At 48.7% G+C, this 24,442-nt stretch overlaps 1 protein-coding gene across 1 annotated transcript in view; it reads left to right on the plus strand.

Moving 5' to 3' along the window:
* GRIK3 (glutamate ionotropic receptor kainate type subunit 3) overlaps positions 1-24,442 on the plus strand; it is a 213,568-nt gene that overhangs the window by 106,721 nt on the left and 82,405 nt on the right. The window contains exon 2 of the mRNA XM_028113913.1: positions 22,558-22,734. Within this exon, the coding sequence (XP_027969714.1) occupies positions 22,558-22,734 (177 nt within the window). The remainder of the gene's footprint in view (positions 1-22,557; positions 22,735-24,442) is intronic.

Below are 24,442 nucleotides of genomic sequence, written 5' to 3' on the forward strand. Positions count from 1 at the left end.
CTCCCAATCAAAGCCCACTCCTTCTTGCTAGCTGCCAGTGCTGTTCCCGACATCAGCCAGGTCTCCCAGCCAGAAGCTGGATAGCTTGTGGGTGAAGGGCTCAGAGGGCATGAACTGGCTCTCTAGAGCAGTGTGTCCAGGCCCCTGGGGAGCATTGAGGCAGAGGGTTGTGCTGTGTGTGTGTGTGCGTGTGCATGTGTGCACGCAAGTATGTTTTGGATGCACACGTGTGAGTCCAAGTTCACCTCTGTGTGCTTCTGTATCCGTGTCTATGTCTACGTGTCTGCCTTTGAACAGGCACGTGTGTATCAGTGTAGTGAATGGTAAGAACACTAGCTCTGGAGTTGGCGTGCTGGAGCCTTAATTTTATCATCTGAAAAATAAGTGTGTGATCATGTTTATAACTGAGGGGTTGTCAGGAGAGCCAAAGAGGATAATGCATATTCATTGCTTGCAAGCAACGTTCAGAGGAGGTGCTCAGTACCTATGGTGTTACCTGAGAATGTGGGTTTTTGTGTGCATGTCTACATGTATGTATCTCTCTGTGGATTGGCGGTACGTGTGCCTCTAGGTCTCTGTATGTGTCTGGGGGATGTCTGTGTGGACGTTTGTATCTGTGTGTTGGCATGCTGTGCCCCGTGTGAGGTGTGTGCATGTGTGCTCCAGAGCCAGGCGCCTACTAAATATTTGTTTTGCCGGGCCCTGGGGAGTGCAGTTGGCAGAGCTGCCAGCGCTGCGTGCAGTGTTTCTGACAGCTCGAGCATGGCCTCCAAGAAGTGTGAACTTTCTCAGGGTAAACAGCTAATGATACCGCGATGCCAGGGCTGACCCCCCCTGGCGGGCCTCCTTGCATGCTGGGAGTCATTAGGAGGCTGCTGGCTGGCACCTCCCTCCCGCTCCCCCAGCATAGCACCTGGCGGCTGGGTGAGTGATACAATAGTGGGGCTCAGGACCCAACCCACACCCTCACCACCACCCACCCTCCCCACAGCAGGCAGGCTAGCAATGGAGGAGAAAAACAACTTCTCTTAGCCAATCTCCCCCATTCAGCCATCAGCACCTTGGAGAGCTCCTGGCGCGTCTGGGGAGGAGGGGCGGGAGAGGCACAGAACCAGCCCCTGCCTTAGTTCCGGTGCAGTCAGGACTGGGGCTGTGGGACTCTAGTCGCTCCAGGTCTCCGGATGATCAGGGAAGCCCTCATAGGGATGTGACTGCCTGGTTAATTTATACAAAACCTCACTCTTGTCTGAATTGGGTCATAGCCTCTGAGAACTCCTGAAACCCTGGCATGAAACCTATTTCATTGATGAGAAAAGTGGCCCTTGATCCTCCACCCCAGCAGTGCCCTCCCTGCCCCTCATCCCCAGTGCTATTTCTGAAATGTACCCAAGCTGCCTGTGCCCAGTACCCACCCTCCTGTCCGTGCATGACTATGATAGGGCTTCACCTTTTATTTGGCTGTGTGTGCACCCACTCAGGGAGCTCTGAGTATGTATGTGTCTTTGTGCACACTTGCTTATATGTGTGGGTACTGGATGCAGACAGGTGCCCAAATGGGGCCGCCAGTGCATGTGTGTACCTGTATGGATATGTATGTGCATGTCACCAGCGGCACAGACACAAGAGTGCCTTTTTGTGCTTGTGTCAAAAAAGGAGTTTTCCAAAAGCCATTCAAGGGCCGGGCTATCCAGACACACCGCAAGGGGCTCAGCTCCCCACTAGGTTATCTGCTGAGGGTGAGGACAAGGTGAATATTGAGATTCATTCTAGAAAACTGTGATGCGAGAGAAGCCAAGCTGGGAGAGAACACTGAAGACTTTCATTCTCCTCACCAATTAACAGATGAGGAAACTGAGGCCCTGCCAAGAAGTTGGCTTCTGGGAAGTCTGCAGGGGCAGAGCTGGAGCCACATCCTGTGGTCCTGCTTCCTGGGCAGTGTTCTCCCTCTTTTTGCCACCCCCCCACCCCCCCACCCCACCATGGGCGTGGCCCACTGCTTCTGACTTGAGCCCTCTCTGAGGCTCCAGCATATCAGGGGTCAGAGAGTCCAGATTGCTTGGGTCTCCTGTCAGGTCGGAGGAAGGCCTCATGGATCTCTCCCCTCTCCACCGCCCCTGTGCCAATCAGTGGAGGTTCCTTTAACAGATGGATCAGGCCTCTCCCCCCGCAACACCCCCTGCTGCTGCTGCTGAAGAGAGAGAACCTTTCCAGACAGCCCCTGTCTGTGTTTCATTACAAAGACGCAGCCATATTCCATTAATTCCTCATTTGCTGTGGGCAAAGCGCTGATACGTACATTTTTACCTGGGGTGGTTTTAATCAGTTAATTTAACCAGAAACATTAATAATGTATTTCTTTGCCACTCGACTGCCCATCTGTTGAACAACTTACCTGTTGGAGAGCAATGTCACCTCCCGTGACTCAGAGCCCTCGCCTGCCCAGGAACAAGATGAGATTCTGCATATTTCATGGCTTTGCAGACCAAGGGTGAGGGCCAGGGTTGCTGCTCCCTGCCTGCCATGAGCTCCCAGGCTGCGGTGGCAGCATGGCCTTCCTCTCCCCCAGGCTCCAGACCAACGCCATCTCTCTGCCTTTGGTCATTGCTTTGTTGGGAGATTCTGGGCTACAGGAGAGGTTGGATCCCAGCTTACTGTTGGGGAGTGTGTGCTGGGAGACACCAGCAGACAGATCTGAGCTTCTGAGTGCAGCTTAGCTGCTCCCTGGGCAAGCAGCTGCACCTCCCAAACCTCTGTTTTCTCGTCCCCGTCTTGGATCTGTTGGAAGGAGTCAGTGGGGAAGTCTGCATGAAGATCAGGCACAGGGCCAGGCTTCGAGTGGGTGCTCCTTATAAGAAGGTTTCCTCCTTTGAGGCTAAATAAGCCCAGGGCCCCATATCATCAGGGCCAATCCCAAGGAGGTTGAAAGTCTGAATTACCTTGAGGGAGTCCAAGGTGCTCTTCAGATCAAGTACCCTCCTGGCTGGGAGGGAAGGAGAGGAGCCAGTCAGAGCCCCCGTGGGGCCCGCTGTTAAGCACTTAGGTACCGGGTCTTGGGACGTTCCAGGAGGGGGCTGGAGCAATTGAGGCAGCAGTGCAACCTTAGATGCTTGGGGATGCTGCTTGGCTGAGGTCAGGGGGTGCCAACCATAGGACAGACCCGCCGCCTGACCTCCCTGAAATCGTGGCTTTCCTGGGTTCACCGCTTTCTCCTCCTTCCTCAGAAACCATGAAGCAGCCAGAACTCTGGGTGCATTGCCCCACTTCTGAACCTGCTTCTCAGGGACGGACACTCAGCCAGCTCAGGTCTGTGTCCTGTCTTCCTACAGTCATGGGGATCCCGACGGTGGCAGAGCCACCGTGTTCCCCGCTGGTGGGGTCCCAGTGCATACCCACTGCCTGAGCATCCAGCACTCACCCTCAGCCTGGTGCCGTGAACACAGGCCTCACCCTCTACAGGGCCCTGGTGAGCAACAGAAAAGCGAAGCATGTCTGTCTCTACCTAAGGGCTCTAGAAGGACCCTCACCTCACTCCAAGAGGCAAGAGTGGGCAGATGTCAGGGAGAAGCAGAAGAGGGGTGGGTTGGGGGGGGACACTGGTCCCAGGTGACCAGAGAGATTTGTCCCTGGGGGTCTGGAGGGGCCAGAGCAGGTGGGATACCCTCAGGAGCAGCAGAGCCAGGTCTCCAGAACTTTCCCTCTTGCCTCCATCTGCTTTGATTTCATCAATTCTAAAACACCACTGACTGAAAGATGCATAATTTTATGTACTTCCCTAAGAAAGAAAAAATCGCCACCAATTAAGCTATGACACAGTGCTTTCTTATCATCTATTGCAAACCCATCTCCATTTCATGGATGTTAAAACGTGGAGGAATAAAATGTGTAAGTGGGAATGAATGAAATACGGTAATAAAATCAACACCCATTGCTGTTTATCCGGGGTTTTCCAGGCAGTAGCTTCTCTGTCTAGGGGAGACCAGCAGCACCTTGCTCCAACCTCACAGACCCTGGGACCTGCACTAGCTAGCATTCAGAGAGGTTAAGCAATGTTACAAGGTCACAGACGGTCCTAATAATGAAGAATATTTGACTATGCTTATGTACCGGTAAGATCCCCCTGGGAATCTGTAGGAAGGACTTGGGAGACACACACAGCTCCACAGGCTTGCCTGCAGTCTGGGCCTGTAGGTAGCAGAGCCTCTGGGTTTGACTGACAGCTCCACCGTCCTGTTATCAGCTGGCAGGGGCGGAGCTCCGACCCTGCTCCCGCGGCCTCCAGGCTGTGCTCCTAACCACTAGACTTAACTGCCTCTTTTCAGGAGCAGAGGGTGCCAGAGGGGGTGGTTCTGAGTCGGCGTCCACCTCCCCAGGACTCAGCCTCTCTCTGGCCTCCCAGTGCCCTGGAGGCTGCTCCCCCCGCCCCACCCCAGAATGGGCATTTGCTCCCCCGCTCCCCCACCCGGCTGGCCAGAGGGAGAGTCCCAGCTCTCCGGCCTCCCTCAGAATCCAGAGTGAGTGGGGGGCAGCCGACAGGCGGAGATGAGGCAGAAACGGGGAGAGCAAGAGCTGCTGTTGAAAACTCAAATTGGTCCCAGAGAGAAATGGAGCCTCTTTTCTGCCCATCAGCTCCCTTCCCCAACCATTACCAGGCAAGCAGCATGAGGGCCTTGGTTGGAGCAAAACTCAGGCGTGGGTGTGGGGAATGGCTTCGGGGCAGCCGGGACTCCCTTTCAGAAGGCCACAGAGACTCCGAGGGCCAGCCTGGGCTCATCCTCCTCAGGGAACTGGCCTGGAGCTGGGGACACTTGACCCCAGGTAACCTCGGGTGAATGGGAGGGCCCAGACCCACCTGGCACAAGGAGAAGGGGCAGGTGCTACATGGATAGACCCAGGTGCTGAGGGGCCCAAAATCTGTCCCAAGAGCAGACGGCAGCTCCTGAGGAGCCGGCATGGGCAGACAGTGGCTGGCTTAGGGATGGCAAGTTCAGGAGCGGGGCTTATTCCAAGGCTCAGGCAGAGAGCAGCAGGGAGGGAGCACCAGAGGCCGCAAGGGGCATCCACTGCGCGCCGGGCACGGGGCCAAGGGCTTCATGTACATTATCTTCTCTAACCTGCCCTGTAGCACTAGGAGGCAAGATTCCCATTTCACAGATGTAAAAACTGATAGGCAGAGGAACCACTAGTGAGTGGCTGAGCTGGGATGTAACTGCGCCCAATAATCTGACTCCAGACCACCGTGGTCTTGTCCTTCTAGGGACATTGAGGCCTTCAGTAAGGGAGAGCAGGGCAAGATGAGCTCCCAGAGCTGGGGGGCACATCAGCACAGATGAGCTTCGGGGGCTAGGGTGCTACAACTCCTTAATTCCCTCCCAGCACCGTTCAGTCATGCTCCTAGGCCTGTGGCAGGGTTCAGCAGGGTGCAGTGGGCGGCAGTGCAGGGGGTGGGGACATAGGCCTTGCCTTTGAGAACTGGGAGCCAAGCAGCTTCCCCTGGGTGTCCCTCTTCGGCTTGCCTGCTGCTGCTGATGCTTGAGCTGGCTGTCTGGCTAGAAGGGACTCTCAGTCTTTTTCCTCCCTCCTGAAGATGAGGATGCTCCCCAGCAGCAGTCTGCCCACAAGACTCTCCAGTCCTCCACTGTTGGGCTCCCTGGCCGGCCCAGTGCCAGCGGGGAGATGCTGTGCAGATCCATCATCATGGTGTGTCAGCTGTGAGCTGAGCACAGCAGTGCTGGAGAGAGGAGCGGCAGGCCTTTCTGAGACAGGGACTGAGAAAAACATTCCAGGGAGGAGATGGCCTGGCAGGCAGAGGCCTGGGCAGGACCACACCGGCCTCTGCCCCCTTGGTGAAATCACCAGGCTCTTTCATGCTTGCTCTGCTCCTGCTGTTGTTCTGCCTGGTCCATCTGCCTCTACTTACTCTTCAAGGCCCAGCTTAAACATCACCTCCTCCAAGAAGCCTACTGGGAGTGCTCCTGGTAGTTTTCATTCTTATGCACTGTGTGCTTCCCACAACACAGCAGTCATCACCCTTCTGGTTATTGATTTATTTATTTGATCCTTTCTCCCTTTAGTCTGTGAGCAACACAAGGAGACAACGAACTTACCCATTCTTAGGTTCCCTCCACATTAAGATAGCAGTAAACCTCCCTAGGAGAGCCAGAAAAGTCAGTCCCCTGGAGGCACCCTGTTTACTCCTTTCCCAGCTCTTATGACAAAGTTGGCACCTCAAAGGCAGGGAGCTTGTTTGCTTAGACCAGCGCTGTCTCCCCAGTGCTTAGAATGGCCCTTTACAACGTAGCAAGTATGCAGTGACTGCCAAAGATGGGGGCTTTCTTCCCACCCACTCAGTATCTGGGCCCAGCACTGGGCCCTGGACAACACATCCCCTGAAGGCCATGCCGTCCAGTCGGGGGACCAAGATGGAAGCAGTGATGAAGGTCGAACCAGTCAATGTGGTGTATGGGGAGGGTCTACCTGGCTGCAGGTGTGAACTGCAGGGAAGTCCCACTCCCTCTGAACCTTCCTTTCCTCCTTAGTAACATAATGAGAATCTAATATTTAGGGATGTTGACTAAACAGGAGGATGCTCATAAAGCCTTTGGCCCAGGACATGGCGCACGAGAAGGATCGAGTACTTTGTCACCATTAATAAGAGGCATAGGCATAAAGATGTGGGCCTGGCTGAGAAGGCGTCTGATGGGGCTAAACCACACGTTGCGGAGAGAGGTTTAGCGGGAGTTAAAGTGGGTGCAACGATAGATGGGGCCAGGTTTATGGGAACATTTGAAAATCAAAACAAAAACCAGGGCCCTGAGCCTGGGGCAGGTGGAAGCTACGAAGGGCGTTAGGCAGAGCACCCAGCACCATTGAGTTCAGGCTTTGGGGTCCATGGGCCAGATGCAAGGAGGGTGGACTGGGAAGAGAGAGGGGGAGGGGAGGGAGACCTGGGGAGGCTGGTGCCCTGGTGTAGGGCTTGAGGTGGCAGGTGGCACCAGACATAGCCGTGACAGACCCCAGAGTCATCTGGGGGCTGCAGGGTGAGGAGGGGCTTGGGGTGAGAGGTGAAGACGCCCCTGAAGGACACTGATGCCCTTCCCTGAGATGGGAAGCCCAGTGGAAGAGCAGGGTTGGGGAGAAAATGCTATATTAGATTTCAGCGATGTTGGGTTAGTGCTGTCGTGGAGGGCTTGAAGGTACATCACAGGATGGAGAGCCTTACCCCGACAGAAGCCTGCTCCTCATCCACAGCCCAGAGGCTACCAGCCTCTCAGCAAATGTGACACGTGGTTGGGATCAGTGTGGAACACCCCTCTCCTGGGTGAGGATGATAGGCAGCCCACCCTGGCATGAACATGGAAGGGGGCATTTACTTGATCATTTTTGGCAAACGAGTCCACCGTTTTATTCTCGTGGCCTAATTCCCTCTGCTAGGAAATACTTGAAGTCTGTTATTGCTGTTAATTATAACCTTATAAGGCAATGAAAGAATGAATGGGAAATGACTGAACCCATAGCGTAGAATGAGAACCACACACCATTTCCTCAATAGTTAAACATCCATCTAGCACCACGAAGCTACAGACTTAAGCACCCTGTGGGCGATGGTGTTAACCTTTCTCAGATGAGGCTTGGGGAGGAGATTCCAGCTTGGCTCTGAGCTAGATGCTCTATTTTATCACCTGTGCACTGTTTGCCATCTGAGGCTCCTGACTCAAACCAGAGCAGAGCATTAAGTTCTGGATCTGCAGCAGCTGTATGATTTTGGACAAATTGTGGACTTCTCTGAGCATCCATTTCCTCCTCTGAAAAAAACAAAGTGAGAATAAGAAAAGAATCCCTGTCATGGGGTTGTTGTGAGGATTAAGTGAGCTAGTGAGTGGGGAAGGCAGAGAACATAGGCTCAGGAGCCGTTAGTGATTCTCCTTCCAGTTAGTACAGCTCCTGAAGTGCTTTTGGTCCCCCAGCTAATCCATACCAGATGATTATGCAGAAAGTTCTGTCTCTGCAGTTGTTCAAAGGGCAGGGTTTCGTCGATGGTGTCTTTAAACCTTTATTTTAAAAATTCAAGCCACTTTCTCCAAGACTGCAAACGGTCCATGCAGATTTCAAGTTTGCAACTTTGCTCCTATTCTCGAAGGCACCTGCTGTCCTGCCTGTTCTAAACTGCCTTGGGCTTTCGGAGTGGCTGTGACCAAAGGGGATGATGCATCTTTCTGGCTTTTGGCAGGAAGTGCCTGGCTTTCTGATCCGGACGCTCCTATCTGCCATCTCCCCCACCACTTCAAAGCCCCAGATTACAGTCTGACTTTGTGTCGTGTCCCCTTCTGCCACCTGAGGCAGCAGCTCTCATTGAAAGCCTCTGTCCACATGTTACCTCCCTGGGGTTTTGTTGGTCAGTCATGTGATGCTTGCTTGCACTTGTAAGTTTCACACACATTCAGTTATAGCTGATATTTACAGAGTGCCTACTCTGTGGCAGGTACCGGAGAGAATGTGAGAAACCAGCTACCTAGGCTCAAAGAGCTGATGTTCTTGTGGTAGCTGACTATCAACTAGATGAAAAATTCTGGAGACCATTTCAACTTGCATTAAGAGCTTTGGGAAAATAAGCAAGGTAGAGGTCCCCTTACCCTTGCGGTGCTGTATAGCAGGTGCCTGACACACGGGAGGTTCTCCCTGAGTGTTGGATGAAAGGAAGGGAAGAGTAGCTGAACGTCTCTATCAGCAGAGTTGGTGGGGAGCAAGGTCACTTGGATTTTCTTTGTGCGAGCCTGGGATTTCTTTGTACAAGCCTAGAGCTTGTGAAAGATGCAAGCAGCCTCATTTGCTAATGATCATAATTAAGCCAGAATCTCTTATTCCAACCCCTCGGGGAGAGAGGCACAAAGCATGGGGCTGATGAGTTGGCTCCCTGTGCTTCTCTCCCTGCTGTGTCCCCGCCCAGGTGAGATGTGTGCCCACACCTGCCCAGGTGCGCTCGCACACAGCCACATGCTGATGGCGCCTGGCGGGGTAGTCGCACCTCGAAGCTCTGTTAAAACAACCAGTCACTAGTGTCCCAGAATCAATCCAGGAAGAAACAAAATGTGTCACACGGGGGCCCTGGTGCTAAGTAGATCGAACACCTTCAGTGTCATACTTTGTCATGCTTTCTTCATTCTTTCTGTGTGTCTGTGGGGCTCGCGGCTGGGGACCAGGTATGTGGGGCAGACTGAGATGTGAAGGCTCGGGCTTTGGGCCTCAAATAGCTCACACCTCAGAAGGGGGAAAAAAAGACCACTTTTGCCCAAAGCCCTGTAACACAGCGATTCCCAAAGCGTGTTTTCAGTGAGATGCTCTGCCAAAAAAGGTTTCCACGGCTGTCAAGTAAGTTTGGGGAATGTTGCTTACGCTACCCCCATCTCCGAGCCTGCACATGAGCAGAATAAATGCCCAGAAAAGTCCTGCAGAGAAGGAATCTACTTGACCTCATTGAACTTCTAGTTTCCCAAACATACGGGACACTCTAGCTTCCTTGCACGCTGACGGCAGTTTCCTGATATCACTGAAATAGCAGGGATAAAATTTGCCTTCCAACCAGGCCCGATGTGCCCGTCCTCCACCCGGTGCGCACAGTAGCTGCAGTCAGAACCTGGGCAGGGGGAGAGAGAGAGGATGAAAGGAAGCCAGGCTCTCATGCGGTCCAGTCATCCTGGGGCTGTAGCCTGCCTCTCCCCCACACACACACCTGCCGTGAGCAGGGAGCTATTGGAGGGATCGGAGGGATACCACAGGGCAAAGCGGTGCTGTACCATCTACTTCCGGGAGGCCAGAGGAAAGTCACCAGCCAAGAGCGCAGAGGAGGTCAGGGTCTTTGAGCAAGAAGTGGACCTGGAATTGCTCTGGCAGCATTTAGGTAGAGTTTGGGGTAGGGGGCGCTATGGGGTAGGTGGGCTGAGGGCGGACAACTTCAGTGGATTCAGACCAATGATGAAGTGTACTGGTATTTTCAGCATCTGTGGGTCCTCCCTTTGAGAGCTCCTACCTGGGCCCAGGAGGCCCAGCTGGGAGAGCTCCTCCCAGAGTCTGGGGCCTGGCACGTGTGTGTGTGTGTGTGTGTGTGTGTGTGTGTGTGTGTGTGTGTGCTAATGAAAACAGCATGCGCTCTTGCTGCACCCGGCCCATGTCACTCCGCCCGTGCTGTCACAGAAGAAACAAAACAAAACAAAGAAGTGGAAGTTGATTCTATAATTAGTGCAGTTTCTTCACTGTTCATTCAGGATCTCCAGAGATCAATTAGCTTGCTTTTAAGCTAAAAGGCATCTGAATAAGTATTTAACCTGCATAGCAATTGATATTTAAAACAGATGAGGATGGGAGTAATAATGGAGAACGGGCTACTCCTGTCTCCTCCACTAATTTCCCGGCTTCCGCACCTCCGGCCCCTCACCTCTGCCCACTCCACATCTGGTGTGGCCGTCAGTGGGGCCTCTTGGCCTTCTCAGGGCTGGGCTGTGGGTGGGCAGGCTGGCACTGAGGGGCTGCTGGAGGCAGGGCTGTCGTTCACATGCTGACACTGTGGAGCAGGTGGCCCGGTGGTGAGGAGATGAGCCCCAGTTAGGGCTGGCCCGCCCCCAGCGCGGGGGAGAGCCGGGTCCTCTCTCTCCTGCCACCAGCCATGCTGCCAGGCACAGGGCAACTCGCCCTCCAGGCTGGGGGCAGGGGGCTGCAAGCGTGCTTCCTGAGAACACCTCAGCGGAAGCTTCGTCTAGTAAGAGCCAGCCACTGCCAGGCTGGGGTGGGGGCAGCTTGGGAACTGAGGGAGCCAGTGTCCTCCTGGCTGAGCATCTTTTGGCAGGTGGTCTGAGGATATTTGTGTGCTTTTTGCTTTGTCACTGGAATTAACATCCTGAACTGGAATTAGCTTTTTAGAACAAACTGTGTGTGTGTGTGTGTGTGTGTGTGTGTGTGTGTGTGTGTGTGTGTGTGATGTGCATTGATAAATGCATTTATTTAACAAATGAGTCTCGACATCCTCTCTGTGCTAGATAGTGTGTTGGGCACTGGGGGAGGGAAAGAGATGCCAGGATGGCTAAGGTGTGTCCCCACCTTCCAGATGACCACAGCCTAATGGGGGAGGGGGGGGCACCCGATGCATCATAACACGTGTGAGCCTACAGAAGATGAATTCAGAGTTCAGGGAAGATGTCTTAGTCGGGGACCCCAAAAGCAGACCCGACAAGGGTTCTGGTTCTGGGAGTGGGATCCCAGGCAGGTGGTGCTGGACAGGGAAGTGAGTCAGGGACGGAGGAAAGGCAGTGAAGGTGTGCCTGCCAGTGGGCTACACTGCGGATGCCTGGGGCTCAGCCCCACTGGGCCCTTTGAGGAACTGTAAATCGTACCTCAGAATTGTGCCTCCAGGGGCAAGGAAATGAGTTCACCCATCTACTCCCTTCCTCCTGGGCAGAGGTTCTGCAGAGTCCCTAACTCCCTGGCTCTTGTGGCCTGTGCTGGCCATGCCTGCACCATTGCCAGAGAATGTTCTAGATACAGAAAGCCCAGGCCATGCAGAGGACGTGTCTAAGGGTGGGCCCTGGGTGGGACTGTCGCATAAGGATGGTGTCTGTGACACAGGCTGAGAAGAGAAGTGTGGGAGCCGGGTTTGGAGGGATGGAACAGAGGAAGAAGGAAAGTGGATGCAGGTGGAGGAAAAGCATGCTTGAAGGGACAGGTGCGGATGGGCCAGCGAGCACTGCCGTGTGGGTGGGGGACGTGTTGTGTAGAGGAGTGGAGGCTGGGGGAGGCCGGACTGGACCAGGAAGGGTCTCAGAGGCCAGCTTGGGGCTGGTCCTTCTGCAGTGGGCATGGGTGCATGACAGTGGGCTGCGTCATGGCTCTGCCCCTCCAGGAGGTGGGCCAGCCCCGCCGGTGTCTCAAAGATTCTAGATCTTCATTCCTTCGGCCCCTCCGGCAAGGACACTCGCTGCTGGTTGCACCCCTCTGCAGCAGCCCCCTTGCCAGCCCTGTCCCCAGCAGCCCTAGATCCTGCTCCTCTGCCTACTGACAGCTCATCGGTCATCAGGCTCTCTGGGCAGCACTGGAGCCTCCAGCTATCCTCCCGACACGGTCGATTCTGCAATATTTGACTTGCATGTCCCTGAGTTGTACAGACAAAGCTCCACATATCACCAGATCAATTAAAACAACTGCCACCAGGCCCCAGAACTCAATCAGGAGCCCCTCCCCTGGGGCCCCACGGGATCTGCTGCTTCTCTGGATGCCCTGTCTCCGGGAAGTGCTCCCCAGCTTCCTTGGCACCTCTTACCCCTTTCGAGGGCTTACAGTGGGCCTTAGATGATTTTTACCATTTAGGCCTCGCAATAACTCTGTGTTATAAGTGCTGTTAATATCCCCATTTTTAGAAGATGAAACAGAGACACAGAGGAGGGAGGCGACCTGTCCAAAGTCACACAGCTGGGAAGCGGTGGGGTCCACTGAAACCAGCCATCTGGCTATAGCGCCCACATGCCTGACTATACTTCTGGCCTCATCCAGACCCTGTCCCACACCCTGTCCCAGACCCCACGTCCCTTCAGCCCCTCCTTATTGACAAGTCCTCCCTTTCTGCCTGGATCCCACTTGCCCGCCCTCCAGTCCTGCCCAGGATGCCCGCCCAGGGCCAGTCTCCCCACTCGCCACTAGCTGCTGCACTCCCTTCACAGCTCAGATCTCGAGCAGGTCAGATGCTGCCTCCTCCATGAAGACCTCCATGGCAATCTTCTGAGTCGCACCAGCTTTCTGACCATTCTTACCACATGGAGAATTTTTAGCCATGTGGTGTTTCTATTTGTGCCCCTCCTATCATCTCCTTTTTAAAGCTGTGAGCTCCTGAAGGGCTGGGAGAATGCCCAAGTGCTGGCTCACTCATGCAGTGACCAGCACAGAACTGTGTTCCCAGTTGTAGCCAATAAACTGCTTGGGGAATGAATGAATGAATGAATGAATGAATGAACGAACGAACACGAGGGAGACAAACCTACTTCTTGCCCCCTCTCCTTGCCCACAACCTCAGAAAGCCCATCCTTGGGTCTTTTCTGCTAGGCACTGCTTGCCTTCTACAAACCACATATTATGCCCAGCGGGGAAAGCCAGCCAACTTGTCCCCCGACTCCTCCTCCTGCTGAGACAACAGCATACAGAGGCCCAAAAGCAAGTTCGGAGGCACCGTCAGGGTCCCCCAAGGGCTGGCTAAGGTACAGTAGAGAGCAGAGCCTGGTTCTTCCAACCCACAGGCTGCACAGAGCCGCAGGGGCCCTGGCAGGGAGACGAGAGAACCTAATCAGAACAGACAGGGAGGCGGGCCCGGGAAGAGGCTGTTAGCAACAATCACACTGATCAGCGTCTCAATTAATCTCCATGACACCTTGGAAACTTCAGAAAAAGAACAAAGCGGACCAGAAAAGAAAGAGCAGACTCAAGCCCCGGAGGAGAGACAGTGCCTGGGCCTGGTGCTGGGAACGTGTGTGTCTCCTGGGACTCCGCCACCAGACAGAGCGGGGAGGCAAGCCCAGGCCCTGCCGAGTCTCCCGGGCTCCCTGCGCTCAGAACTGAGCTGCTTCTGCCAGGACCAAATTCAGGAGGACAAAGTTGGTCAAGAGAAAGGGAAATCTCAACAGACTCTAGAGCAGCCCTAGAAAGTCATGAGGCCGTGGGCTTAAGCAAAGGGACTCAGCTTTCTACTGTCATCTGCCCTAAGACCTGTGCCTCTCGGTGTCTCTAGGGCCACCTGACCAGAGGGAATATGTGCTGGGGGGAGGGGGTGCCGCCAGGGTCCTTGCCCTTAATGTTGTAGGGATGAGGCCTGGCAGGGCAGCCGTGACCATCCTGCCTCCTGTTTTTGAGGTCACACACAGGCTGCCGTAGCAGGTTCACCCAAGAGGCAGGGAAATTCCACCATTGGGGCACATTTCCAGAGACAGAAAAAGCAATTTTTAAAATATGGGCATTTAGGGGGCACCTGGGTGGCTCAGTCGGTTAGGTGTCTGATTCTTCTTGATCTCGGCTTAGATCTAATTCTCAGAGTCGTGAGTTCGGGCCCCGTGCTGGGCTCCACACTGAGCATGGAACCTACTTTAACAAAATGAGCATTTGGGGGGCGCCTGGGTGGCTCAGTTGTTAATCGTCTGCCTTCGGCTTGGGTCATGATCCCAGGGTCCTGGGATCGAGTCCCGCATTGTGCTCCCTGCACCATGGGAAGCCTACTTCTTCCTCTCCCACTGCCCCTGCTTGTGTTCCCTCTCTTGCTGTGTCTCTCTCTGTTAAATAAATAAAATCTAAAAAAAAAAAAAATGGACATTTTTGCTTAGGGTATTCAGAATGTTTCTCAAAACATACAATAGCACATCATCGTAGAGGCTGCCAGAAGGAGAACTGGTTCTGGCTGGCACAACTAATTCACTCCCTCCTTCCCCAACCCCTGGCCCTCAGTTTCACTTTGTGGATCAGGGGATGTTTGAGCTAGTGATTTTTGCGCTGTGCTTGGTAGAACCCTGGGGGCTACCAGAGCCTTCTCAGTGACCAAGTCTTTAAGTGCCCAGATGGTGGAAATAGCCTTGGGCAGTGGTGTGGTAGTTAAACATACTTTCCAGGGAAAAAAAGCCTTAATTTGTAGCATCTGCTTATTTCCGTGGTGTAAATATTCTCACCGTGGCTGATTTCAAGCTGCCAGCTCACTTTGAAAATTCCTTAAAATTTCACAATTGGCTCTAACGAGCTGGCTTTGGTTGCAGAAGGGAATCTACTACATAGTAGTTATAACAGCATCCTGAACCTCCCTGGGCCTCATTTTTCTCTTACGTGAAATGGGACAATAATACTTTCTACCTAATGGGGTTGTAGAGGTTCTTTGAGTATTCAATGAAAAGTGTGGAAAACGCTCATCATCATCCCTGACACATGAATTATTTATTATTATTATTATTATTATTAGTTTTACCCACTGGGTTTCCACTCAAGATTTTGTTTGAAGAAAATGTTCCAGTTCCAGCTGTGTTCCACCCCTGCTTACATCTTTTGGGACCTAACTCTCTCTCCCTCTCTCTCTCTCTCTCTCTCTCTCTCTCACACACACACACACACACACACACACACACACACACACACACACACACACACACACCCCACCCCAGTTCCTCCGCAGCCCTGGTGTCTCTGCTCCATTTTATTAAAGCAGAAAGCAGTGACAATTATTTTCATAATGAACTGGCTCTTCAAATTAATGCCAATTACACTATGCAATCATGATTAAGATTATGCATTAATCAATGGTGCCAACCTACTTATTAGCCTCTTTAAATAACGATCATGAGGAATGTATGGGAAGGGAGAAAATGGAGAGGAGCCAATTGAGTGGGGGAATTTCCTCTAAGTGGGGCAGGATGCTCTCTCCAGAAGCCAAGACCCAAAGCAGCCTTTCTTCCATGAATCAGTACCCTAGCCCATCAGAACCTGAGCTTCCAAAGCTCCTTGATCTGTACAGGCCTCCAACACAAAAGGGAAAGGGGTCAAGAGGACCCAGCAGGGAGAAGGGAGAAGAACCCTTGACAGTTTATCAATTGATGAGGTTCAGTGCCCCCTTTCCCTTCCTTCAAAAGCATGAAAAGGTAGAGTGTGATTGATATTTCCCCTAGAGTAATGCCACCCCCATCTTAGGTCAGATCTCCCAGATGCAGAGCCTGAGGCAGGGATTGAGATGCATGAAGTTGCTAGAGGGGAAGAGAGTTCTTTAGGAAAGCACTGTCAGGGAATAAGCAAAACAGGGTAGAGATGGGGATAGGGTAGGCAAAGATGCCACCTTGGATAACAACATGGAGGTGCTGGGGGGCTCTGAAGCACGCATGCACCACAGAGTTATCCCCACCCTGATGCCAGGGGACCACCGTTTTGAGCCCCAGTGTGCATGAATTATCAGTGGCTGCAGACTGCTCCCAGGGTCAAGGTGAGTGGGGTAACCTTCTGGGAAAGGTGGCTCCCTCCAACTGAGAACAATTATCTAGAGAAAAGGGCAGCCTATGTATGGAAGATTCAAACCCAGTTCTGCTGCATCCAGAACCCACTCTCTGAACCTCTGTGTTGTACCCAAATATTTGTTGCTGGGGTGTCCCAAGAGATTCAAACGTTTGGGGTCACCTGGTCCTTGACATGTTCAAGTAGAATGATGCCCATCCTTGCACCGGGTTTGGGGGTAGGGGAGGGGCAGCCTTTTCCCGGCAGTGTCTCTAAGAATGCTCCTGGGTTTCCAGTTTCTCTGAATCTCTGCTTATTCCAACTTGTCTTCTTTCTGCCCCAGTTCACCCTGTGCTGAGCACTGCCTGCCTGCATTCACTTTCCCCAAAGAGCACAAGCTGGTGTCCATTTTCTGTGGCTGACTTTACTCAGCGTCAGGTCTCCTGTAAGGAAGGGAGGTGACAGCACCGTGCAGGCTCACTGGAAAGTAAGCACGCGGCGCCACTGTGCTAACCCGGCCCCTTCCTGCCATGGAGGATTTCGTACCGGCCTCATCCACCTTTGGCCATGAGTCATAGTCTCCTCCTTTCTCCCTTTTTGGGTTTATGTCCTACCTCTTGCCTTCCTCTTAGGCCCTTCTCCCATCCTCCTCATTCAAAATTCAACATCACATCCTTGTATCCTTTGCACAGCAGGTTAGTACTATCATAGTCTTATCTTCTCCATCCTGGCCTATGGGACTTTTCCCTTTAAGAGAAAGGCTGCCCTTCCCCTAGAAGAGGGGATGAACTACAGCCCACTGACCCAGTCCAGCCAGCCCCCTGTTTTAGTAAGTAAAGTTTTATTGAAACACAGCTGTACCTGTTTGCATACCTACTGTCTATCACTTTCACGTTACGATGGAAGAGTTGAGTAAACCCATCTGGTCCACAAAGCCAAAAATATTTACTATCTGATCCTTTACAGAAAGTTTGTTGACCCCTGCCCTAGAACATAGAAGTTTAAAATTCATTTTGTGCTTCTAACTGGCATTCTTTTAAGAATTGCCATGAACTGGGGCGCCTGGGTGACTCAGTCGTTAAAGTGTCTTGCCTTCGGCTCAGGTCATGATCCCAGGATCCTGGGATTGAGCCCCGCATTGGGCTCCCTGCTCAGCGGGAAGCCTGCTTCTCCCTCTCCCACTCCCCCTGCTTGTTTTCCCTTTCTCGCTTTGTCTCTCTCTGTCAAATAAATAAATAAAATCTTAAAAAAAAAAAAAGAATTGCCATGAATTAAGCTCTCACCACATGATATGTGTTTCATTACATTTTCTTTCTTCCTCGCAATGGTCAACCCTTGGAAGTATGTGCCCCATTTTGCAGATGGAGAAATTGAGTCTCAGAGAGATCAAGTAACTTCCCCCAGTGGAAAGTCCAAGCTAGGGTTCAGACTGAGGCATAACCATCCGCAGAGTCTGAGTTAGGAACCTTTCCGCTTTTGCATCCAAAAGCTGAACCCCACACATTGGCAGGTTATTGTCTGCTTATTGTTGCCTGAGCTTTCCTGTAGGGCAGAAGCCTGGTGCTAACTTCTCTTGATGGGCTAGAACTCAGTGGCAGGTTGGCGTGTGGCAGAGATCGGTCAGTGTCTGTGGAACTGAATGGCATATCCCCTGGGCTGGGATCTCAGTGCCTGAGATGTGTCACCACCCTCGTGAGCAATCAGCCTCTCTCCTTTCTGCCCCACCTGCCAAGATGTGAAAGGCGGGGAAGGAGTGAAGCCCTAAAGAAAAGAGCTCCTTGTCCCCTGACATTTGACCCTCATTTAAGCTGGGGATCTGTAATGACGACTTCTTCCCAGGCTCCCTTAGATAATTTTTTTCATTTTTACATTTTATAATAATAAAAAGAATGTGTATTTATTGTAAATAACCTGGAAAAATCAAGATAATACAAGGAGCAAGCTAAAAGTATCCATAAACCCCTTCTATCCAGAGATACTCATTGGTCAAATGTTGGTAGAAATCTTTCCAGTCTTTTTTCTATAAATATAGATAATGTACTTTTAGTTTGATAAATAGATTTCAAACTGTAATATAATTTTGTTGCTTTGGTGGGGTGGAGAACGAGCATTTTCTATAACATTAAGTATTCCTTAAGAGCATTTTTTTTTAAGCTTTTTCCTTATTACCAAAGCTCTTGCTCAGTGTAGAGGACTTCAGGAAAAAAGCGCTAAGCAAAGCAATCCATTATCATTTTACTTTCTAGAAAGAACCTCTGTTAACATTTTGGTGTATGCCCTTCTGGTATGTCCTTTTTGATTTTAATTGGAATTGCATTAAATTTATAAATTAATTTGAGTAGAACTGACATCTTTACAATATTGAGCCTTCTCTTCCAGGAGAAAGTTATGTCTCTCCATTTATTCAAGGCTTCTTTTATGTCCTCCAGTAAAGTTTTGTAGTTTCCTTGGTATAAGAATTGCACATTTATTGTAAAGTATTTTGTGTTTTTGTTGTTGTCTTTATGAATATGGTCTCTCTTTTTCCTTATAATTCCTCACTTTTTAGGAATGCTGTACGTTTTTCTGTATTTGTATGCTGGCTCCTTGATGAGCTGTCTGGATTCTGCTAGGTTTCCATCTGATTCTCTTGAGTTGTTAAGAAAACAGTAATAAGCGTCTGCAAATAATATTGCATCTCCTTTCTGATTGCACTACCATGATTTGTTCATTTTGTCTTATTTATACAATGATTTTAAAGAATATTTTATTACAGAGGATATCTGCCACATCCACTTAGGGAGAACGGTATAATGGAGCCCTGTGTACCCACCACTTGGCCCCAGCAACCAGTAACCCATGACCTTTCCTGCCCTATCCGTACCCACTTCACACCCACCTCTCCCCTATGATTTTGAAGCAAATCCCAGATACCATGTCCTGCCATCCTATACCCTGACTATTAATGCCTGCAAGTTGTTTTGCCATATGGGTGGCTTTTAATATATCAAATAATCTCCTACTTTGGGACATTAAGTTGTTTCTATTTTTTCAATATTATGTCAAGAATATCCTTCTACATAAATGTGTTTATGTATCTCTAACTTATTCTTAATTTATATCCTTAGAAATGCTAAATCCCTAGCATTAAATTAAAATCCCTAGAATTACTGGATCATATGGTATTTTGATCATTTATTTTCCTTTAAACACATACACACCATCACATGATGGCTTTTCTGATTAGAAATATAACACATGTTCACTTCAGAACTTTTAGAAAATACAGAAAAACACAAAGAAGGAAATTAAAATCACCCATAATCCTGCCACTCAGAGAGAAGCCCTCTTGACATTTTGGGATGCATTCTTCTCGTCTTGTTTTATGTGTGCACCCAGCATGTGTATGCACCCCCACACCGACTCACATGTTTACACACTACGTGTTACAGATTGTAAACCTGCTGGAGGACTGGGGTGGGGGGCAGATTGATTAGTTCACTTTTTAAAATACTCACTTGGAAAAAAAAATTTTTTCAAAATGGTGGAAACAACCCAAATACCCATTAACTTGGTGATGAATGGGTAAATAAAATGTGGCACATCCATAGAAAGTATTATTATTTAACAGTAAAATGGAATGAAGCACTGCTATACGCTACAATGTGGATACGGCTCAAAAACATGCTAAGCGAAGGGAGCCAAATGCAGAAGACCACCTACTGCATGATTCTGTTTATATGAGATGTCCAAAAAAGATAAATCTCTAGAGACAGAAAGTAAATTAGTAGTTGCCTGGGGCTGGGGCTGCAAATAGTGACTGACTGTAAACAGGCTCATGGGATCTCACTGAGGTGATGGGAATGTTCAAAATTGTGATGATGCTCACACAATTCCATAAATTTACCCCCAAATCATTGTACACTTAAGATGTATTTTGTGGAGTTTCTTAATGTAAATAATACCTCTATGAAGTTGGTTTTTGAAAAGAGTAAAGAAAGTAAACATAAAGCTTCATTTGGAAAATAAAGAAAAGCACAAAGAACAAAATAAGAAATCTACCACATAGGACTGTTCGCTTGTGCTGTCTTGAAACACCTCCTATTTTTCTGTCAATGTTAAAGATTCCTCCTTATCTTCCTTCTGTTCTCCCTCTTCTAACGTGGAATCGCACTGCAACTACAACTTTATAACCTTTGCTTTTCACTTAAAAATATGTCTTGGGTATTTCCCAAATCCCTAAATTTTTGCTATTGCATGGAAATATACAGGTTATTACAGTTTATTGACTCTTTCTCTGGTGTTGGACATCCCTAGATCCTCTTCCCCATAAGTGATTGGTATGTCCACCGTTGCTGTCAGAGTCAATTCCCAGAAACTGAAGTATTGAGTCAAGGAGAAGTATTGAGTCAAAGACCCAAGCATTTTTAAGGCTTTTGGTATTTTCTGATGGCCACCAGGAAGGCGAGGTATACCAGTTGCCACTTCCACCAACAGTTAAGCAAGTGTCTGTTTCCAAACGCCCTTAGCATGTGTTGGTGGTATAGTGGTGAACATAGCTGCCTTCCAAACACCCTCAGCAAAGCTGAGTGTTATAAGTTATTTTATGTTTGCCAATGGGATGGGCAAGACATAGTAAATCACTGTTGGTTGAAATGGAGTTTATTTGATTTTTAGGGAAGACACACATTTTTTCATATGTTATGTAACATATCTTCATATGTTATGTAACATATCTTCACATGTTAATAGCTCCTTTGTATTTTTTCTTTAGCGAAATGCCCATGCTTGCCCTTTGCACATTTTTCTTTTGGAATATTTGTCTTTTTTGTAGACTTCTAAGTGTTTATTTTTATAAAATAAGAACATCAACTGTTATACTGCCAAATATGTTACAAATATTTTTCCAAGTTTGATGTTTGCCATTTAATTGTTCATGGTAGTTTTGATACATTATTTCTGTGGAGTTATCAGCATCTCTCCTATGGTTTCTGACTTTGTTATAATGCCTGGAGAGACCTCCTCCTCTACCTCAATATTTTGTAATATTCACCTACATCTTCTTTTTTGGTACTTTTATACTGTTTTCTTTCTTCCTTCCTTCCCTTACTCTCTTGCCATTTAATCTTTAATACATTTGGAACTTATTTTGATATATGGCTAAAGATTGGAATCTAACTTAAATTTTTTCCAAATGATTGAATAATTGTCTCAGCACAATTAATGAATAATTCATATTTTACCTACTGATTGGAAACAGCCGCCTTTGTCATGTCTTAAATACTTATCTCTACTTGAATCTCTTTCTGGGGGCTTTTTACCTCATCCCATTGATCTGTCTGTATTTTCATATGCCATTAGGACATGTTTTTAATTATTTTGGCTTTTATGATATGTTTTAAATCCAGCAATGCAGATCACCTGTCATCTCTTTAGGCTGCTATCTCCTGGTTAGTCTTCCTGATGCATTTTAGAGTCATCTCATCCAGTAAAAGAAAAACCCTTCTGTGATTCTGATTGAAATTGCATTAAACTGAAAAACTAATTCAGAATAAACTGACAGCTCTTATTCTTGAGCCTAACTGTCGTGGAACATGCCATGTCTCCTCATTGTAGTCTGCTGTTACATCTTTCCCTTGTAGTGTTTTTGTCATTTTTAATGCTGAAATTGCATACTTCTTATTTGTTTCCTTATTCTTTATGTAATATTTTTGTTGATCATAGAAAGGAGATCTTTTACCATTAAGTTTTCTTACTGGTTGTTGCTGATATAAAGAAATGGTATTAATTTGTGCTAACTGGTCATTTAATTCAACCCTCCTGCTCCTGCTTCTTCTTAACTAGTTTTTGTGCCTGGAGATTAAGGGTTTGCAGGAAAACATTTATATCATTTGCAAGAATTATTTTTTCTTTCCAAGAGGTGTGTCTCTAAATTCTTTTTCTTTCTTATTTTGTTGGTTAATGGTGTGGTGTAAATCTTTACCCCTCCTTTATCTCTTTAATGAGAATGTCACTAGAGACATTCTCACCATTAGAGTGATATTGAAGGCAGATTTGAGCTAAAGATGCTTCAAGGCAGTAACTTTTCTGGTACTAGTTTATTAAGTTTATTAAGCGTTCTTAACAGCAGTAGATACTGGATTTTATCAAATGCCTTTTTACATCTTGTGAGTTGATCATATGTTCTTTTTTTCCTTTGAATCATTGAGGTAATGGAACGATACCCATAGATTTATGTTGAACCACCCTTTCTTTATATTGAATATAACTGTACCTGGTCATGGTATGTTATCCTTGTAATAGTCTAATAGATTCTACTTCCAGCACTCTATTGAGAATTTTCATAGCAATATTAATAAGTTGGTCATTTTATTTGGCTCTGTTTGTCAGTCTGTTGCTGGCTGAGTGAAATGAACTAGGAGGATCTTTGTATTTCTTATGCTCTAGCACAATTTCCATGCATGGAATTATCTAAGAGAGTATTGAACATTTTGGGGAGAAAAATCTTATCCATAAATCGTTCTGAGCCAGGAACCTTTGTTAGCATGCCCTCCCCCCTTCCCCAGCACACACGATTTTACCCATCTGTTGCAGGAGGAATCTTTGAGTATGCAGATGGCCCCAACGCCCAGGTCATGAATGCTGAGGAACATGCTTTTCGATTTTCTGCCAACATCATCAACAGGAACAGGACTCTGCTGCCCAACACAACCTTGACCTATGACATCCAGAGGATTCACTTTCATGACAGCTTCGAGGCCACCAAGAAGGGTGAGTATGCAGCCTTGACTGATATCTTCCAGGGGTGGGGACAGAGGGAGCTGCGTTTGCTGTCCAGGGTCCTGAAAACGGGCCCCAGCTCTTGGTGGGCTCGAGGCTTAGAGCCTATGCCGCCTGGTTTGGGGACCTGCTACATTTTCAGTTCAGGGTAGGCTGTGTCATCCCCCAGGTTGTCCATCAGGAATTTCTAGGCCACTGGCAGGTACCGTGAGGGAATGAGAGGCCATGGGAGGAGGTGGACAATGAGGCCTGAGATGGGGTTGGGGAGGTAGCAATGTAGAGGTCGGCTCATATCCCCAATACCTTTGAACTGAAGCTGGCACTTTCAAACTTGTTTTTCTTTCATTGAAATCCTACCCAGAGTATCAATAATTAAAATACGCAACATTTAGTTGCCATAAAAAAACTTAAACAATGAAGCTGCTTCTATGGCTAACATAATTTGACCCCAGAGGCTATGGATGACACTTGAAGCTTGACATTAGCCTCAGCATTCAATACATTTCCATATTTTGTTTTAGCTTCACAATAACGGGAAAATTACAAGTCATAAAAATCAGCTTTAGTAAATCCAGTCAGTTTTCTCCACACCTGGATTTTAAAAAATAAAACAAAACATACATTGGGTTGCATCCTTCTTTATTAGTGACACATTTACAATAAGCTCCAATGACTGCACAGAAAGGACTGGAGAACTTTATTCCAAAATCCTCAGGGAGAAAAAAAAGCAACTTGTCAATACCTGAATGAGCTAGCAGTTTCCAGGGTGGCTTATAGCACATTTGAGTATACTCATATGCTCCTTTGTTGCTGTTTTTAAAAATATAATTTACACACACACACACACACACACACACACACACACACTTAATTGAAATTAACTTAGAGCCTCAGCTAACTCTAGAAATAGCTTCCATATATCCCTAGATTTCCACAGAACTCCATTTAAAAATCTCAGGCCTAAGGAATCTCACTCCCAGGGAAGACAGGATCATCCTTCCTATAATTTGCCATCATAGCCCCTTGCTTTTCTTCTTCAAGGCGCTTATCACAATCTGTAGTTAAATAATGGTGTGTGCTTGTTGTGTTTCACCTTTTCTCCAATACTACTGGAAGGAAGACTCTTTCTTGTTAATTGATACAGCCCTAGCACCTAAAAGACTGGTGTATAGTAACTACTCATTGAAATAATTATTGAATGAATCAATGAATGAATGATGTGAGAATGGGGCTTGGGAGCCTGAGCATCATTGCTCAGGACCCTTGTCTGCTGAGCTTAGAGACAGTGTCATTCATGCATCTCGGGTAGACTGAGGCTCATCCAAAAGATCCCCTTGGTCTTTCTAAGGGGTTCCCAGTAGCTAATCAAGGTCTCCTGGGCTCCCAGGTATAGGACCTGCCAAGGTTCTCCCTGGGGCTGGCTCTGTTTTCCAAAGCCCCATTGTGGGTAAACATCTTAGCGTAGAAAAGCAGTGTAGCATGAGCTTGGAGCCAGATTGCTTAGCCTTGCACCTTGTCCATTCTGGTATTAGTTGTAACCTTGAACAAAATACCTTGTGCTTCAGTTTTTTTTCACCTACAAAATGGACACATTTCTGTGAAGTGCCTGGACCGGTGTTTGGCACATACAAGGTACCATATTGGACTTAGCTCTTATTACATTTGTTGGTTTGCTCTCTACCCACTGAGCCATCAGGTT

The sequence above is a fragment of the Eumetopias jubatus genome, unplaced genomic scaffold (genome assembly GCF_037043125.1).
Source record: "Eumetopias jubatus isolate StellerSeaLion01/CBP00866 unplaced genomic scaffold, mEumJub1_p1.0 scaffold_4, whole genome shotgun sequence".
NCBI classification, from domain to species: domain Eukaryota; kingdom Metazoa; phylum Chordata; class Mammalia; order Carnivora; family Otariidae; genus Eumetopias; species Eumetopias jubatus.